General features: G+C 44.6%; 2 protein-coding genes across 2 annotated transcripts in view; one reads left to right on the plus strand and one right to left on the minus strand.

The window, feature by feature from the left end:
- The first annotated feature begins 276 nt into the window (after positions 1-276).
- On the plus strand, positions 277-13,201 carry PRDX6 (peroxiredoxin 6). The gene is made up of 5 exons (XM_002916948.4): positions 277-486; positions 4,572-4,728; positions 9,706-9,852; positions 10,702-10,848; positions 12,213-13,201. Exons 1-5 carry the CDS (start codon positions 392-394, stop codon positions 12,339-12,341), a joined length of 675 nt encoding a protein of 224 aa, XP_002916994.1. The 5' UTR covers positions 277-391; the 3' UTR covers positions 12,342-13,201.
- Positions 13,202-16,757: 3,556 nt separating this feature from the next.
- Positions 16,758-19,003, minus strand: part of SLC9C2 (solute carrier family 9 member C2 (putative)) — a 104,189-nt gene continuing 101,943 nt past the window's right edge. The window contains exons 26-27 of the mRNA XM_034666750.1: positions 18,555-18,610; positions 16,758-17,175 (exon numbers count right to left, since the gene is read on the minus strand). Coding sequence (XP_034522641.1) covers positions 17,134-17,175; positions 18,555-18,610 — 98 coding nt within the window. The 3' untranslated portion in view covers positions 16,758-17,133. The remainder of the gene's footprint in view (positions 17,176-18,554; positions 18,611-19,003) is intronic.

Consider the following 19,003-nt stretch of genomic DNA (forward strand, 5'->3'; position numbering starts at 1 on the left):
CCCCAAGCCTCCAGGGGGTGAGGTCAACTGAGTCCCACGTCACGTGAGTGGAGACGCGCGCGGGTGCCCACAGGCTCCTGGCAGGCTCAGACGCCCCAGACGAGTACCCAGAGGTCCCCGACTGTTGGCCCGCCCCTCGCTCGGCCTGGTCGGACCCTCCCTCGCATCCGCGCAGACCTTGGCGCGGTCCAGCCCGGCCAAGTCCGGTCCCGCCCCTCGCTCCGCCACGGCCCCGCCCACCTAGTCTCCGCCTCTGGCCCCGCCCACTCCGCCCGCGTCCCGCCCCTCGTGGCCGCACTTACTCCGCGGCCCGCAGCTACACCGCCGGAGTCGGCAAGCTGGTGGCTGTCGTGGCTGCGTGTCTTCGTCTTCCCGCGTCACCGCTGCCGCCATGCCCGGAGGTCTCCTTCTCGGGGACGAGGCTCCCAACTTCGAGGCCAATACTACCATAGGCCGCATCCGTTTCCACGACTTTCTAGGAGACTCGTAAGTGGCCACCTCGTAGCCCTGCCCTGCTCTCGGGTTACGCCCGGCCTCGGAGGTGCCTTCCTTATTTCTTCTCCCTTCCGTCCTCCTTCTTCCTCAGCCTTCTGCTCGCCCCCGCCTCCTCTCCGCACCGTTTCCTGCACGTGCCTGTGGCTGAGTGGCGCCTGCCCCGCGTCGGTAGAGCGCTGCTGGGGGCCGGCCTCTGCCCTCCCCCGTCCCGCCCGCGGGCCCCGCGTGGCTGAGCTAGCTCCGCGGCGGGAAAGGGGGAGGGGAAAGAAATCGGGTTCCCGCAGGCCCGGGAACCGGAGGCGAATGCGGAGGGCTGGTTGCTTGTCTCACTCGGTTTCGTAAGCGGTGCCAAGAAGCGCGGTCAGGCCGAGGCCCAGCGGGGGGGCAAGGGCCGGGCGGCACCAGCGGTCACGTCCCAGGATTCGTGCCCAGAGTCGCACCTCCCACCCTCCCTCCCTCCCTCGGTTCTGGAATTTGCTCCCTGGGGAAGGTGGGTGTTTAAGGCGAGTCTGAGGACACTGCTGGCTGAAGGCTCGGGACGGCCCAGCGCTTTATCTGAAGTCCTGCTTGCTGCAGTGGCATTTGTAGGCTTTTCGACACAAAACGTAAAATTTAAAACCACCAGCTGCCAAATAACTGGCTGAAAGACGTGTTGTCCACAGCCTCCCCCAGTGGCTGGGATATGATTTGATAACAGCTCTGGGAGGAACCGAGAACACTCTGTATGTAGGTGTGTCCTTCATTCCAGAACTTGCAACACTGTGAGGGGAGGGCTTTCTGAGGTTGCTCCGTTGCACTGGCTGGTTCTTGCCTTCTAGCCGCGGCAGGCTCTTGCGGGCGCCTGGATGCTTGTACCTCCCCGCTTTGGAGACCCTTTTGTTTCCCTGTCGTGTGGCCCTCACCGCTTCCTGCCCCCTGCTGCCTTCCTTCCCGCACGTGGCCTTGCTGGTGATAGCCAAATCTGGCCTGGCAGTCATACCATTATGACTAGGAGTAAATCGGTGTTGGCCTGTTTTTACATTTTACAGCTCCTGATTCAGCAAGCTTTCAGGTTGCTTAGTTTTCATCTGAAACATCCCAGAGATGTGTCATTATATTATGGTTCTGTAGTTCCAGCAGCCGCACCACGCTGGTTTTCCTTTTTTTTTTTTTTAATTATTGAATGATAATTGACATACAGTGTTTATTAGTTTCAGGCGTACAGCAGAGTAATTAGACAATTCAGTACATTACTCAGTGCTCATCACAGTGAGTGTAGTCGCCGTCTGTCACCACATTGCAATATTATTGACTGTGTTCCCCATGCTGTACTTTTTATATCCATGACTTATTTATTCTATAACTGCAAGTCTGTACCTCTTAATTCCCCTTCGTCTATTTCACCCCCACCCCCTCTGGCAGCCACTGGTTCTTTGTATTTATGAGTCTGTTCCTGGCTTTTTGTGTGTTCATTTTGCAACCTTTACAAAGGTTGTAAGGCTTAACAGTTCCTCCATGATTTGTGTCCTTTTTATTTACAGCGTCCAGGTATATGTGTGTATAGACAGAGAGCGAAGTTGATGAGATTAATCAATAACTAGATGGGGCTGCACAGAGAACCTGGGAGAGAGTCTTACATTTTGGGCATACACATCCCCTTACAACCCTTTAAATCCATTGTGCAGTCACTGATTAAGGGAAAAACTAAGCTTTGTGAAAGAGAGGACTAGGCTAGAAAAAAAAAAAAAAGATGAGAAATAAAACATTCAGGCCTTAAGGGTAGGAAAAGACCTCAGACTGTGTCCAGTCTCATAATCTAGGTATTAGTATTTCTCTAAAAGTCCATGGAATTTTCAGAGTATGTTCCTTCCCATTCCCATCTATAGCCCTCACCGCCATACAACAAAATCTTACCAGAGCTCTTAGATTGTGTAGACTAAAGATAAATACTGACATACTATAGCAATAATTACAAATGCTGTCACCATTTAAGCTAACCCCACTTTTTTGGATTTCTTGTTGTTATTTATTGGCCCCTAGACCTATCTTGAGTTCATTAAAAGTGGTACCTTCTCAGAGAGCCACGAGTAGGAAGTCAGGCATGGGGTAGTATTCCCTTCCCTACCCCAAAAAGAAGTTTGAGCTCTTTATATAACAGATGAATTTTGCCTAATACAGTTTTTTCCAACTCCATTTTGTGTGTGATCTCAATTCAGATGCCAGTTTTTGATCCAGGTATTTTGTGAAGGAAAAAAATAAAGTAATTTCAAACATTAGAGGTATCTGCCCTACCTCTGACAATTGAAACAACTAAGGGGTTTGGGTCCTGCATTTGGTGAATTTAATGAGCTTTATCATTGTTTTTGTAGGTATGTGCTAGAAGCAGCTACTTTACAGTACATTTTCACCAAACAAAACATGTTTTCTGGGGGTGAGTGGGGACCCTTCCTTTAAAGGAGGAAACCTTTTGTCTTTTGAAAATAAGAAAGGAAATGGGATAATGTAATTGAACTACTCTTAAGAGCACAGTAGGGAGACAGAGGGGAAGGCAGGCCGTAGTAAGACATTCTCAGAGTTATCCTATCCCTAGCCACATGGCAAACTGGAGTTTGGCTTCTGAGGAGGGCAGGATGTGAAATGGTTTAAACTCAGTTCTTTAGCATGATTCAGCAAAACCTTCTTGAGATAGAGTGGAAAGAATAAGTCTCACACTTGACATTCATCAACCCTGTAACAACACAGGAAGAAATGTCCGGTTTATTTTTTTCTCAGCTCCTGGAGACTTTAGCTTAAGTCTCATCTGACCCTTAAGCCAATCCTTTTCCATAGACTCTAAGGCCTAGATTGTACTCATGCCTAGATTATTTCTTTCAAAAGATGAATGTCCCTCTTACTGCCTATTTATAAAAAAGTAAACATACCACAATCCTCCAGAATCTTCAAAATATTACCTCTCTCTTCCCAGTCTTGCCATAGGGCCTTCTGTCCTTTTTGTAGGAAGGCGTTTCCTTTCCTGAAGCATTGGGGAGTCCAAGTGGCAGATGTAGGTGGAAGGAGGAGGAACCCCTGTCTCTGCTTTTGTTCTTTGTGCTTCAGGAAACTTTGCAAACTTTGAGAGGTCAGCTTGGCGTGTAGGCTAGGTTTAGTAAGCTACTAGTTTAGGATCCTGGTTTAACATACCTCAACAAAGGTTGAGGAAAGCCAAGTGTTAAATTTTCCTTTTCAGTCAGAAGTAGTTTCTGTTGCCGCAGAGAAGGAAATGGTAGTCCAAAAGTTCTTGGTGACTTTTAGCTTGAAATATATTTAAAATCTATACGTAAAGTTTTACATTAGGTTATGATAATTTAGATACTAGGATTTACCTCAGAATCTGTAGTTTAAAAATCTGTTGTTGGCTCTCAGTTTTCTGCCCACTTGGTCTAAAGCAAGAAGAAAAGAAACTGCAAACGAAGAGACAGGTGAAACTTACACAGGGTGCAAAGATTGGGTGTCCTGTTTGGCAGGCTAGGTCAGGAAAGTCGAATTACAAAAGTTTTTATATCCATTCACTGCAAAGAAGCCAAGTGTCAACTTTAATTTTACATATAAATAGGGGATAGAAGCCTATTAGTTTCAGATTACATAACCTGCTTATTATTGCAATCAGGCAGTTGGATTGGGGCACATCCGGGACATCCATTATTGAAGCTGAATGTCAGGGTCTCTGTGCCTAGAAAAAAAAATAGAAGTGAGTAAGCAGGGTGGGGAAAGTTATTTCAATAAGCTTGTTGGTTTGAGTAGCACAGATTTTATGAGCTGAGAAGAGTCAGGGTGGCCCTACAGTTATTAAAGGAAGCAACACCCTTAAATTAGTCTTTTAAGACATTTATCATGTGGAATTTCATGTTTGGTTGAATTGAGCTTTAAACATGGGCTTTTCTGGAGTAAGACGTTAAGTAAGAAGATCGGAAAGTATTCCTTGAAAAAATCTAAAAGTAATTGTCCTCATAAGCATTCATTTAAATAAGTCATTTTTGACCTAGGATTTGTGATTTCTCATCCTACGTGATGGTGATAACCTCTCCAGTAAGTTGCGACTTCCTTTTCCTTTCTTTCAGATGGGGCATTCTCTTCTCCCACCCTCGGGATTTTACCCCTGTGTGTACCACGGAGCTTGGCAGAGCTGCAAAGCTGGCACCAGAATTTGCCAAGAAGAACGTTAAGATGATTGCCCTTTCAGTGGACAGTGTTGAAGACCATCTTGCCTGGAGCAAGGTATGGTACCAGTTGGCGTGTGCTTTGAAATTATAGATCAAGTTAATAAATCATATGGAATAGCTTGGTTTTGGTTTTGTTTTTTTAATTTTTTATTTAAATTCAATTTCATTAACATATAGTGTATTATTAATTTCAGGGATAGAATTTAGTGTTTCATTAGTTAGGTGTAACACCCAGTGCTCATTACATCAAGTGCCCTCCTTAATGCCAATCACCCAGTTACCCCATCCCTCCACCTCTCTCCCCTCCAGCAGCACTCAGTTTGTTACCTGTAGTTAAGAGTCTGTTATGGTTTACTTCCCTCTCTGTTTTATCTTACTTTTTTTTTTCCTTCCCTTCCCCTATGTTCATCTGTTTTGTTTCTTAAATTCCACATGTGAGTGAAATCATACGGTATTTGTCTTTCTCTGACTGACCTATTTCACTTAGCATAATACCTTCTAGTTCTATCCACATTGTTGCAAATGGCAAGATTTCATTCTTTTTGATGGCTGAGTAATATTCCTCTGTGTGTGTGTGTGTGTGTGTGTGTGTGTGTGTGTACCACATCCCTTCATCTGTCAGTGGACATCTGGGCTCTTTCCATATTTTGGCTATTGTAGACATTGTTGCTGTAAACACTGGGGTGTGTGTGCCCCTTTGAATCATTTTTTTTTTTAAGATTTTATTTATTCATTTGACAGAGATAGAGATAGCCAGAAAGAGAGGGAACACAAGCAGGGGGAGTGGGAGAGGAAGAAGCAGGCTTCCAGCAGAGGAGCCTGATGTGGGGCTCGAACCCAGAACGCCGGGATCATGCCCTGAGCCGAAGGCAGATGCTTAACGACTGAGCCACCCAGGCGCCCCTGAATCATTATTTTTGTATCCTTTGGGTAAACACCCAGTAATGCAATTGCTGGGTCATAGGGTAGTTCTATTTTTAACTTTTTGAGTAACCTCCATACTGTTTTCCAGAGTGACTGCACCACTTTGCATTCCCACCAATAGTGTAGGAAGGTTCCTCTTTCTCCCAACATCTGTTGTTTCCTGAGTTACTAATTTTTAGAGTAGCTTGGTTTTTTGAGGTAAAGGTACAAGTAACCTCAGATTCACTGATTTTTTTTTTAAAGATTTTATTGATTTATTTGAGAGGTGGGGGGGCACAGAAGGAGAGTGAGAGGAAGAAGCAGACTCCCAGCCGAGCAGAGAACCCGACTCGGGACTTAATCCCAGGACCCCGAGATCATGATCTGAGCCGTAGGCAGACGCTTAACTAACTGAGCCATCCAGGTGCCCCTCATATTCACTGATTATCTGAAACTCTGACCTAGACCACACTGTGACCTCCACCTTGCTAAATGCAATGCTCGGTTCTCAGCCCTAAAGTTTGTTGGCCTACTAGCAGCCTTCAACCCACTGATCACTGTACATTCTGAAACATTTTCCTCTCTTGGCTTCCAGACACATCTCTAGCTGTTCCTGCTTATGCTCAGACTGAGCTCCATCATCTCCCAACTCCTAATTTCTGCTGAATTTGCCCTTGACACATTTCTTGGACACCTCCTCTTTTTATCTACACCCTTCCCCTTGGTGAACTCATCCACCTACAGCTAAATGCTGTGATTACCAAATTTCCATCTGTAGGCCAGACTCTGCTGGCTTCCAGACTGATACAACCATTGCCAATTCAGCCTCTCTCCTGGGTTGTCCCATCATCTCACACCTAGTATATCTAACACGGGGTTCCTTTTCTTAATCCAAGGTCTTACTCATCTTAGTTAATGGACACTGCATTTTTATAGTTGCTCAGGCCAAAAAGCCAGGCGTCATCCTTAATTCCTCTGGTTTTTGCATATCCATGTCTGATTCATCAGTAAACTCGTCTACTCCACCTTAAAATTATACAGAATCCTGTTTGGCAGACACTTTACCCAGGGGTCCTTTGGGCTTGCCCTCACCTCTTTCTGGTCTTGACTCAAATGACATCTCATTAAAGCCTTCCCATGGCCTCCTAATCTAAGATTATAACTCCCCTCCACGCTCCTAGCCCCCTCTGATTAATTTTCTCCTTAGCACTTGTCACCTTCTAAAAGAAAATGCTCTGCACATTGCTAGTTTCATTTGTTCATTTGTCTGCACCCAGTGGAGGAAAGGTACAGTGGGGCCGACTCCCATTCTGTGCACTGCTGAACAATGCTTGGTACCCAGTACGTCCTGGGTGGTGGGTCTGTATGTGTGGAATGCACGAACTGAAGGACTTGTCTACTTGCAACAGAAGGATTTACTTGGGCAATAAACGTGGTGGTCTAGGCTTAACTCAACGTTTTGATGACTTTGCTATGATGTGCCACTAAATAACACTGATAGGTAAGCTTGGAGGGCCGCTTACCAGGTACCACGCACTATGTCAAGCACTTTGAGTACAACTGAAGAAAAGATGTGGTCCTGGGACGCCTGGGTGGCTCAGTTGTTAAGCGTCTGCCTTCGGCTCAGGTCATGATTCCAGGATCCTGGGATCGAGCTCCACATTGGGCTCCCTGCTCAGCAAGAAGCCTACTTCTCCCTCTCCTAGTCCCCCTGCTTGTGTTCCCTCTCTCTCTCTCTGTCATATAAATAAATAAAATCTTAAAAAAACAAAAAAACAAAAAAAGATGTGGTCCTGACTTGTGAGTTGGCCACCTGGGGCTGCATCCCTTGGCCGTTTCATGCTCGTTGATTCTCAGTGTCTGAGATGAGAAGAACCGTGTGCAGGAGAAAAGAGAAGGGCATTGCTCTTTCTTGGGTTAGAATGTTTTTCCATCCCTTACATCTGGCTGTGAATAGTGACTGCGTTCCTATAGCGGCCTCACCGGTTGTTTCTCGTTTGTTTCTGGGAGCGGCCCTTTAAGGGAGGTGTGTAGTTTGCGCCTTGTGTTTGCTCATGAGAATACCTTTTCCTCCCACAGAGTTGGAGGGACTTGCTCAAGATCGTCCTGCTGGAAAATGATGTAGTGCAGTTGGAACCTCACACCGGTGCTGTTTGTGATGCTAGGTGCTAGAGGACAGGCCCTAGTCTGATTTAGGGTAGAATAAAGCCAAAGTATGTGGTTCTTTGGTGTTCGTGGATGTCACGGAATACCCATTGAGCAAGTGGCCGTGTTGACAGTTGTTACGGTATAGCGATCATTAAAACGAGAAGTCACCGAAGGAAGAGTTTATCACCTATTGTATAACACCTGGGAAAGCATAGCAGCGTGCCCAGCGTCGTTGTAGCTGGTGAGCTTCTGCTTTAGAATTTTCACAGTTGTGGTTGCATTCGATAGGAGACACGTCCCAACCATCAGGAGCAGTGGCCAGACCTTGACATTCAGCTGGTTAGATAGGAAACCTCAGAGTGCCTCTCGCATGAAGCCATACGGATCATTTTTTAGTTGTGATGACTTGATAGGGAGCCAGTGACAAGAGAAGGGAAGTGAAGATAATACAACTAAGGATCGTGTCAAAAAATGCTGTTTCCCAGTTCAAAGTTCATCGATACCACTCTTACCCTGTCTCATCTCTGTGGAGAAATTAAAGATTCTGTAACTGCCATGACATCTAGCCATTTTACTTTCAGGGCTCCACATAATAAACAGACCTCATTCCAACTTTAGATCCTCTTTTCCACTACTTCCTAAAACTCTGCCCAGCTAAGTGACTCACTGTCTTCTCAGTTCTTTATGCTCAGACTTACCTGCATGTTTCATTAATATTGTCCTCTTACCTGTGAAGATCTGAGCAATCCTCCAAGGCCCTAGGTTGAAGTCTTTCCTGAAGTCTCGACTCCCTCTGCAGACCTATAAATGGGGACGTCAGTATACCTCAGCAGTCACAGTCTGCCATGTACATGGTGTAGTCTTGCATTTGTTGCTACTCCACAGGGGAGTCATCTGAACCAAAGAAGACGTTTCTTGGAAGGCAGGAGCCGTGCCTTTACTCATCCACCCTGCTGACCCCGCTTTAAGTGCTGTACGATGCTTGATCTAATAAGGAAGCTGGGTTTTTTTTTTCCCCCCAAAGGCTTCTAAGGATAGGAAAAGAAGATGTGAATGAGCGCAGGGGCGCCTGAGTGGCTCAGTCGTTAAGCGTTTGCCTTTGGCTCGGGTCATGATCCCAGGGTCCTGGGATCGAGCCCCGCATCGGGCTCCTCAGCTGGGAGCCTGCTTCTCCCTCTCCCACTCCCCCTGCTTGTATTCCTCTCTTGCTGTGTCTCTCTTTGTCAAATAAATAAAATCTTAAAAAAAGAAGAAGAAGAATGAGTGCAGTTAACTAGGGGAAGAGAGCAGGGTAGGGAGGAGAGGACATTATTGTCTTTTAGCTCAGACCTGAAATGCATTGTTTTCTCTGGATTTCACCCTACTGTAAATTTACCTCTGCCTTTTCACCCATAAAAATTTTACCTTTTACTTGTCCTTAAAGTATATATGCAACTCTCTGTTCTTGGGTTTGCTTTAACTTTTGTGATTTTTTTCCCCCCCATTTCTTAATAATTAGCCTTCCAGTAGTGTCATGACTGGGTCAGGGTACTTAGCAGGTGGGGGCGAGATCTATAGAATTATCTCTGCATGTGGCATTATTTCTAGATGCGATGGACTTAATGAACCCATTATTTCTGATGGTGTTTACTTGTTAGGCATCCAGAAGTACCTTGGATTGGGATCTAACTCTACAGTATTCGACTTTTAAGGCTGCTTTCTTGCTTGCTGCTTCAAGTAATAAAAGCATGACAAATTCTGAGAGAACTGGGCAGGAAAAGGGTCTGTGGTTATAACGTGAATACTGTGCTATATATACTGTTCCGTCAGTGACTGATTGGGATGAGGAGTGTTCATTCATTCATTCTCTTATTCAGATTGCTTAGAGAAAATGATGACTGTGGTCCTCTTCCCTGTCTTGCAAGTTGATAGCCATTAACAGATTGAATTCAGAAGATATGCTTGGCCTAGATTTCTTTTTCCTCTCTCACCTGCATTTCAGGATATCAATGCTTACAACGGTCAGGAGCCCACAGAAACATTACCTTTCCCCATCATTGATGACAAGAATCGGGACCTTGCCATCCTGTTAGGCATGCTGGACCCAGCAGAGAAGGACGAAAAGGGCATGCCTGTGACAGCACGTGTGGTAAGTCATAGAAATCCATGATGGAGTCCTCATGACCGGCCAGGCCCTATGTCTAATTGAGTGCTTGCACCAACTCCAGGAAATGGGAATATCCCGTTACAAAATAACTGTATTGATGGCAATCTCACTGATCACCTGTACTGCTAATGCAAAGTAAAACTTTCAGCTAAATTTTTAAGTTGCTGAATTTGACAGCTTTTGGAAATCTGCATAAAATAATTAGTTATTCTGAGATGTCATCTAGAAGTGAGGAATCTTTTCTCCAGTTCTCCTGACAGCCCTCTCTTCAAAGTGGTAGGCCACACCCTTCTCCATCAGGCAGCTCTGGTTTGGAATTTCTATTTGTTCTGTCCTTACCCACTAGAGAGCAAGCTTAGTCCCTCATCTGCAAAAATGTACAACTATTTGAGGACCAGTATCAGCTCCCATTAGTATATTTTTAAGATAACTGTCCCTAGTTAACATAGTACCTTCCTGAGGCCTTTCCTGGATTCAATTTGCATATCAGTTTTTTGCACTGAGACAGCCAGAGCCAATAGAATTCCCTTCTAAGTTTAGAAAAATAACTCGGAGGGGCACCTGGCTGGCTCAGTCAGTAGAGCATGCGACTCTTGATCTGGGGTTCTGAGTTCAAGCCCCACATTGGGTGTAGAGATCACTTAAAAGCCACCCAGATTAACAGTTTGATGTATCCTTCTAGATGTTTGGGGGGGGTGGGGAGGTGTTTTGTTTGTTTTTGCTTTATATTTTAACACCCTTGAACATTGCTAATGACTGAAGAGCTTTCAAAGAGGCTTTAATATCAAAAACACTTAAAGAACTCTATTTTTGCATTTGTTTGCTTTACAGGTGTTTGTTTTTGGTCCTGATAAGAAACTGAAGCTGTCTATCCTCTACCCAGCGACAACTGGCAGGAACTTTGATGAGATTCTCAGAGTGATTACCTCTCTCCAGCTAACGGCAGAAAAGAGGGTTGCCACCCCGGTTGATTGGAAGGTAAAGATGTTAAAAGGGCAGATACTTACCTTCCCTGCAAGGCTTAAGGGGCTGGTCTCTAAATGGCTATCTTCAGGGTCTTTGTTTCATGGGCTCTTTTTCTGGCATGCACACACACGGGCTGGACTTGGGCTGGACTTCTCCTCGTGGCTGAGTTTCAGATTTGCTGTGAGGCCATTGTCAAGGTCTAACACCTTTTATGTAAAATACAAACTCCATATATTGCTTTCTAACTTTTAGATCATTTGATCAAATTAATTGGTCAGAGTAATGCCTTTTAATAAAAGAATTTTTTAAAAAACCTTTAACCCTTCCCAAAACTAGCAAAATGATGGCAAAATATTTATTTATAGCTAGACTTAGATTGGCCACTTAAGTCATGGTTATAAAACGCTGTGGTGTATTAATGTCATGGAGCATTTCATTTCTCTTAAGCTTCTTTCAGTCTTTTAAACTCGTGTAGAATTCTTGGAATCTTGTTCATAAACTTTTAATCTCTAGGATTTCTGCAAAAGGTAGGACAGGGCTATCACAAGGGTTTCTTCACGTAGCTACATTTTTAAAATATCCTAACCTGAATACCAGGTGGTGGTGTTTCGTTTTTCTGACAGGCAAATCATTTAAATTCTGTATATCCATCCCCCGAACATGTGTTTACTGAGCCCGGGCAGTGGGCACTGGGATACAGCAGCAAACAGTATAAATACAGACACAAATAGAAGTTCCTCCCCTCCTAGAGCTTACACTCCAGTGGGTGGAGACAAACAGTAAGCAAGTTTACTGTGTGTTAGGTGACAATGAGAGTGACAGAATAATCAAGCAGAGGTAGGGAATGCAGGGGTGGGAGGGTTGCTTTTATAATTGGCTGCCAAGGAAGGCCTTTCTATGAAAGGACCTTTGGGAAGGACACGAAGAAGGGACCAAGTCATGCGTATTTATGAGCGAAGAGCACTGTAGGCAGAAGGAACAGCTAACGAAAACGAGCTTGGTGGTTTCAAGAAACAGAAGAAAAGCCAGCGTGCCTGGAAGAGAAGGAGCAGGAAGTGGGGTGAGGAGCCAGGGATGAGAGAGGAAGCAGGATTCATTCACACAGGTCAGCCATAAGGACTTAGAATTCATATTCTAAAGTGTGATGCCAAGCCATCACTGGGTTTGAAATAAGACTATACTTCTTGTTAAGAGAGGGAAGTCGTGCCCTCATGAAAGTGTTGAAGATCAACCTGTGAAAACAGAATTCCTCAGAGGAGAGAGAGTAACCAATACTGAGTTCTCATGAGCACCTGTAGCTGCTTTTCTAAAGTCAACTCTTGCCTTTAGGCTTCCCTATAAGATTGGATTTCACCATTGTCAATGTCTTTCAATAGGATGGAGATAGCGTGATGGTTCTTCCCACCATCCCTGAAGATGAAGCCAAAAAACTCTTCCCTAAAGGAGTCTTCACCAAAGAGCTCCCATCTGGCAAGAAGTACCTCCGCTACACACCCCAGCCATAGTCTCTGCGGAGCTGGTGCTGGAGCTGTTGGCTTAGCTCAGTGAGCCGGACGATGCCGGCTGCCAGTCCTGTTCTCCTGCAGCTGTTCCATAAAAACATCCTGGTGTGGTCGCAGCCGAGGTCTTTAGGTTGCTCTACTACTGGCTTATTAAATGAAAATGGCACTAAAAATTTCTTGGGATCCTTTACTCTGTGCCTTCACCAGCATTCAACTCTGTTCATATACTCAGTTCATATACTCTCGTCCGCTGACTCTTTGAAAAATGGTCCATATGAGAGGCTCAGATCTTGGATCTCTACGGGATTTGGGGTCAGTAAGGTAGTACGGTTGAAAAAGCCTGCTTTGCTCCGTCATAGAGTGACTACCCGCTTTTCAGCTGTTCTAATCAAATCCAGAACTTGAGGTTGCGATTCCTCTGTGATAGGTGAGTATGTAACCCCAAAACTGAGAATATCCAGATGTTCTTCACGGTTCAGTGTTTGGACCACAATGGGGGCCAAAAACCTTTCCGTTCTATGCTTTTTCATTAGATAAGTAGGATGAACAGGGGGAAAGATCTTTAAATATTTTCCTATAAAGAAAATGTTTCAATAAATTTCTCTCAAAAGAGGGAGGCTGTGGAGAAGGCTCCACTTGCGTGCCGGGGCGGTGTACCGGCTGCCGGGTGCCTCTCGTACAAAGTAATTCCGTCTGTGGTCTACTCTGTGCTGATAGACGCAAGCAAGGGCACACCTCGGGAAGAGAGGAGAAGATGACGGAAAACGTTTTATTATAGGACTCTTCTTGCAGTGAGTGGGTGGGACTGTTTTCTGATTCTGGCCTCTTTTGGATCAGCAAATAAATTCTTTGTTAAAACTGGATCAGAGAATTCTGTCGTCACCTTTTGAAGCCCTGGTTTAGACCCTGCCCTGCAGGGCAGTGGTTTGCTTGCTGGAATTGGCATTGGTACTTTTTTCCACAGGCAGATCCATAAAATTTAATGGAATGAAAATGGAGGAGCAGCTGACAAGTGATTTTACCACAACTCCTGGCTCACTTTGCTCCTTCCTGTTACCTCCCTGGGTCCTTGAGTTTGTGACTCCTGCTGTAAAGAGCTCTCCTATTACTTTACTTGGATTACTAGACTTAAGAATATGAATCTTGAGGAGAATAGTACATCTGTGCTTATTGGGAAGAAATACTAACTACTCTGAACTCATGCTCTCTCAGACTTTTATTAGACTTACGCTAATATGTCGTGGGTTTAGGAAGAAGTGTCCCATACTTGGTATAGTCTCTTGCATGTAGCCCTTTATATTTTTTTTGCGTGTAATATAAAACATGATGCCAGGTGTTAGACAAGTCATTAAGTCTTTAGTTTCCTTGAATTCTCCACATGTAAAATTCTAGTGACACCAGGAAGGTTGAGAATGGAGTGAAAATTCCCAGGTTACCCAATATCCTGAAGAATGGTGGTCTGAAAGACAAGAGGACTGGTGTCCTGCTCTCGTCTCTTCAAGTCACAGTAAATTTTGCCCTTAAAGAACTAATACCTGGTCCTAACTAATCCCTAGATCCTTCGTCCCCTGTCACCTCCCCAGCTATTCAATTCCTTGCTGTTCTCTTCTGTTGGCTTTTTGACTCCCCTAGTCCTTGTCTCTTGGAGAGGCTGGCTTCAACTTTCTTTCATGGTGACAGTTCAAAATCTAAATCTCCCAACAGTAATTAGCCAGACCTGAGTGTTGGTCTTTACTGACCGATGGAACATGTCCCATTAAATTTGCAAATTCAGAATCAAATTAATCAACTTTTCCCCCAGTAAATCTATCACCTCTCCCCCATCTCTCCCTCAGGCACCCAAACCTTGGTGTTTTGTTTAGCCATCTCTACTCTATCCATATACGTGATGTCAATATAAAGACAGCGAAAAAGCTCAAAGAAAAGGGGGCTATGTACCCCCAAATCAAGCTCTGGCTCTGTCACCAAGCAGCCATGAGACTTCGTGAAAGTATTCTTTTCCAGTTATAAAATATTACATAATAAGTACTCATTTCCAGGGTAGAAGTGATCCTAAGTACGTCTTTAATACACTAGTGGGCATGGAGAGTAGAGCTCCCCTGTCGAGAGTTGCTGCTTTCAATTTTCATGGGAGAACAGAATAAATTGCATCATACATTCAAAGATTTATTAATTGGAAGTGAATTAATATATGACCATCGTGACTAAGAAGCATAAGGAGTCTGAGAGGTGCCCATGGGACTTTGGCGGGAATACACAGGCATCTAAGATTCTCAAAGTGGTGAGCCTGTGACTCCTGTGTGTTCTTGCCACAAGTCCGATCTCACCTTTAACCTGCACCCTAAGTGTAGGAATCTTCATTGAGGAGATGCTCGGTGTAGGGGGAAGGAGCCAGAACGGCTGTGTCTAAATGGCCGAGTCAAGATGCTACTGGGTGCAGCGAACTGGCTGACGTAGAGGTTTACTCCCTCCTACTACACTCCTCGGGGTAAGGCAAATTGAAATACTGACAACTTTAATTTTAGCTTAAAGGGTGTGCTAACTAGATATGAGGTCATTACCACTTTCTTGGCAGTAACTGATTCAGAAATGGGCAAGTGATTTCAGTTCTTGTGAATGGGACACAAATGGAGGGTCATTGAAGTTTCTAAAAGAATTCAGTCTCCTGACAGCAACTGGAAGCAGCATCTCACACCCCGGGAGTGGGGAACCACAGAATGAGACTGTAAAGGTGAACAGCAAAGTGGAGAGAAAATCTGATTCTCCTTCATCTTCAGAGTCCACCAACCATGAACCTGTCCTACCTCTTGACTTCCATAGTACATAAAAAAATCAATTTCCTTAAGATTTAAGCCTTTTTGAGTTGGGTTTAGGCCAAAAGCATCCTAACATATATATGTAATGAAGTCGTGCCCTCTAGTTCTTTCACATACGTGGTAAAGTCCCTCCTACGCAAGACTGGAGAGGAGACGAGGGCATCTCAGGTTTCACAGGTAATCACATGAGGAGTGTTCAACTGCAGAGCCCGGGGGCTACCCTCAGAGACTGTTTGTCCAGGTGGCCAGACGTTCTGTTGCTAACAACCCAAATGATTGTGATGCGGAGTCCAGCAGATACTGCGGTTGTTAACCCAGTATGCTTTTACCCCTTATTTTTCACTGAAACACCCAGATTGTATTAACGGTGGCAAAGTGAGGTGCCAGTTAAAATTCATCTTAAGGTGATAGGTTTGAGCACCTGACAGTGCCGGCCCGGGATGAGGTCCATTCCTGACGAAAAGGCAAGAACCTCATAAGGAGAAAAACTCCTTGCCCTACTGAAAAGCCAGTAGGCTGCCTGGAGGCACAGGTGTCATTTTGGCAGCCCAAGGCTCCAAGTCCAGGCCAAGGAGGAGGGAAGAGGCTGCAGCCTAGCTCCACGATAACTTCCTCAAGCAGCCGCACCCGCCCTCCCTGGCCTGTTTCCAGACATGCTGTTACCATAAGAAAAATGAAGCCCTTCATAGAATACGTCACAGGGATATAAAAGCGTTGTGTAGTGACAGATGGTAGGTGCCCTTGTGGTGAGCACAGCATAACGTTTAGAGAAATTGAATCACTGTGTTGTACACCTGAAACTAATGTAGCATTGTGTGTCAGCATTTTTCTATAATGAAAAAAAAGGAAAATGCAGCCTGTGTGGTTCAGTCACAGTGGCCCAGTTCCTGTATCTGCAGCCACATCCAGAATTTGCTGACACACTGGTTGATCCACAGTCCATGCTGAAATACTGCCCTGTTATGCTAGGTGCCCAGAAGGTTCTAATAATTAGGACTGACTTTCTCTCTCACCTTTTCTTCTATTCTTGCTTCTATTCTGGTTTTCCCGAAAGTAGATAACCGAGTAAACTTTCCAAATCTTGTTGAAATGAAAAGGGGCAATGGATTCCAAATAATAAACAACCAGCCCATAAAACTGAACTTTATTTGACTTTTAAAAAGAAATTGAAAAATGATACCAAGCAGTATTATGCAATGTAAGATTGTTAATTTCTCCTAAACTTCGCTTTCAGTAACTAAGATGGTGGAACGTGGTTCCATTTTTCAATATTTACCAAATCGGGGAGGGAGGGAATAACTTTTCTCTGGAAAATGTTAGGGAGGCGCTAGCAACGTATCAAATTATAGGTCATATGCTTCAGTCAGTAATATATTAATTGTACAATGTTCTTGGTAACTTTTACTCTCATAAATTGGTATAGCTGTTTGGTTTTGTTTGGTAGGCCGTGAATTGTATTATTATCCCGATGAATTTCTTAACATCTCCAGTAATAATGTAACTGCTTAAAATCAGAGCTCTTTTACAGCAGTCCATCTTTTGTGAAATAAATACAGCAGTTCACTGTTCCAGCAACTTCTAAAGAATCTCCTTGTCAGGTCATCCTTCTGCACTTGGGCCAAGAGGTTAGCTCAGTCTTTAACCTGACTCTGCATGTTACATTAGCACCATTAGTATTCTTTTCTAAAATGGGATCCGCTTTCCAATTATACAAGAAACTCAAAATACTAGATGATGAGCGTTTCAGGAAAAACATTAACTATTAAATGCAATCAGAAAACTTACTGAGAAGTTCCTATTTTATCATCTGGAACATTCCCTCTAAAAGATCTTCTAATATTAAGGGCTTTGAGAGAGACATGTACGTCCCTGTTCCATCAGACATCCTCTTGTGAAGAGATACCGTGTTAATTCAGTAAGAGCAGTCCGACAAAGGTGCTCCTCAGGAAAAGAGAAATGTCAGGTGAGTTGAATTCCAGTTAACTTTGTGACCAATTCCAGGATGACTGGAAACCTCTTTCCTAAAAAACAAGAAATTTTTTTTAAAATAACGGGGCCTGGAAAAGAGTGCCAATGAGGAGTCAGTGAAGTCAATTCCTTGACTCCCAGTTGGGCTTCCCATTTGTGAAACAGGGTCGTTTTAAGAAAGAGGAGAGGATGACCCTAGGAAGGCTGCTTAGAAAGAATTAAGTTGCTTTTACTTTCAAGAAACCGTAAATCATATATTTGGTCAATGCAACTTTCCTTCCCCTGGCAAACACTCTGTACACCACTGACCACCACAGATGACAGTGCAGGCCCAGAATTTCTATTAGAAGGCTTTTAGGGTGACTCTGGTTGGGGTTGTGGTAGGCCGTAGGACTTCTCCTGAAACTGCACTTACACAACATGGCATTTTCCCTTGGAAAGCATATTTATTTGGGTTGATTTTGCAACTGGGAGAGAGGGTGCTGAAGGGCCCTGAAGCCCATCCCCGGCATCATTTATTGCCCCCTGGCCCACCTGTGCATTTGCCTAGCGCGCTATTGCCCCGTCAGAGTGTCTCCTCCGCTCAGCCCTGGGCTCCGGCCCCATGAGCTCTGTTAGGGGCCCTGACAGAGACCCCTTGAGCAACTAGGCTTGAAGGTCCCCCAGTCCCAGAGTTACCTCCACTCTGTGCCGGCCCCATGTGACCAGCCCTCCCCTCTCCCACTCTACACATGCTGTCCAGGACTTCTCAAGCTTTTCCAAATTTGCCCTGATTGCTGAGGAAAGCAAGAAAAGATGTCAGGGCAAAACTTCAGTGACTCTCCATAATAAAATGGTTTGAAGTCTCCTGGTTTATCTTAAAAAGTCATGCAAATCTGTCATCCTACTTCCTAATATGCTTGTTTTAATATGAAACATTTCAAATAACCTAATGGTTAAATGAGTTTCCTCCCTTTAAAAGGGCATCGAGTGAAAGCGATACTCTAGGAAGGTTCCCTGATCCACCTGTGACTGCACACACCCCAGGCACACCACCCACAAATCCTCAGGGAACGCACACTCCAAAGAGAGAGGCACAGGCATTTAGATGCTAGTGTCTGATCCTGCACCCATGGCCTGACGCTTGCCATCTGTAACATGCCCCCTATGTAGATCCCCACTATTGAGCCATCACTGGAAGGAGGTCAAGAGGCGGGAAATTGGGATGGGGACCTGGGGCAAAATACATATTTCAGAAACATTCTATCATTTTAATTGTTAAATAATTCAGGTGAGCTTTATTCCAAGTTTTCCGAATCAATGAGCTGACATTAAGAGTCTCTTCTCACCACCTCACCACCTACATTCTGCTACTTGGCCTTGCAACTCATTCCAGCTATGTAGTTTAATATTCACAGTATGAAAAATTGAATCTAAGTGTCAGGCTTGTTACCTCATTTTTTCTCTTCCAGTTATATTCTCTCTGGGTCGTTCGAAGACCAGTGTTGACTGGGCCAATCCAAGTACATGCATCAGACAGAAAAACTAAATTAGGAATTTAAGAGTAAAGGTAGCAGAAGGATATTCTGAAATATCAATTTGCTTTCTCCCAACAGTCTCCTCTTTCCCTACTCCCCTTTCAAATGGGCTCTTTAGTTACTTCCCTCAAGGAGGTTTGTTATTAGGCTCCCAAGAATCCCATGCAAGGGCTGACAAACTCAACTCAGGATAGGCAGGTCACACAGACAAGGAAGTGGGCCATATCTAAGACAAGAGGGCAGGGTGTGGACTGCGGCAAACTGCACAGCATATGCTTCCCCTACATTCAGCTCTAAGTGTTGCCATATATATGAATGAGGACCGAGTATTGGTATGCTTTCTGGGTTTTTCAAGAAAAGCTCA

The sequence above is a fragment of the Ailuropoda melanoleuca genome, chromosome 8 (assembly GCF_002007445.2).
Source record: "Ailuropoda melanoleuca isolate Jingjing chromosome 8, ASM200744v2, whole genome shotgun sequence".
NCBI classification, from domain to species: domain Eukaryota; kingdom Metazoa; phylum Chordata; class Mammalia; order Carnivora; family Ursidae; genus Ailuropoda; species Ailuropoda melanoleuca.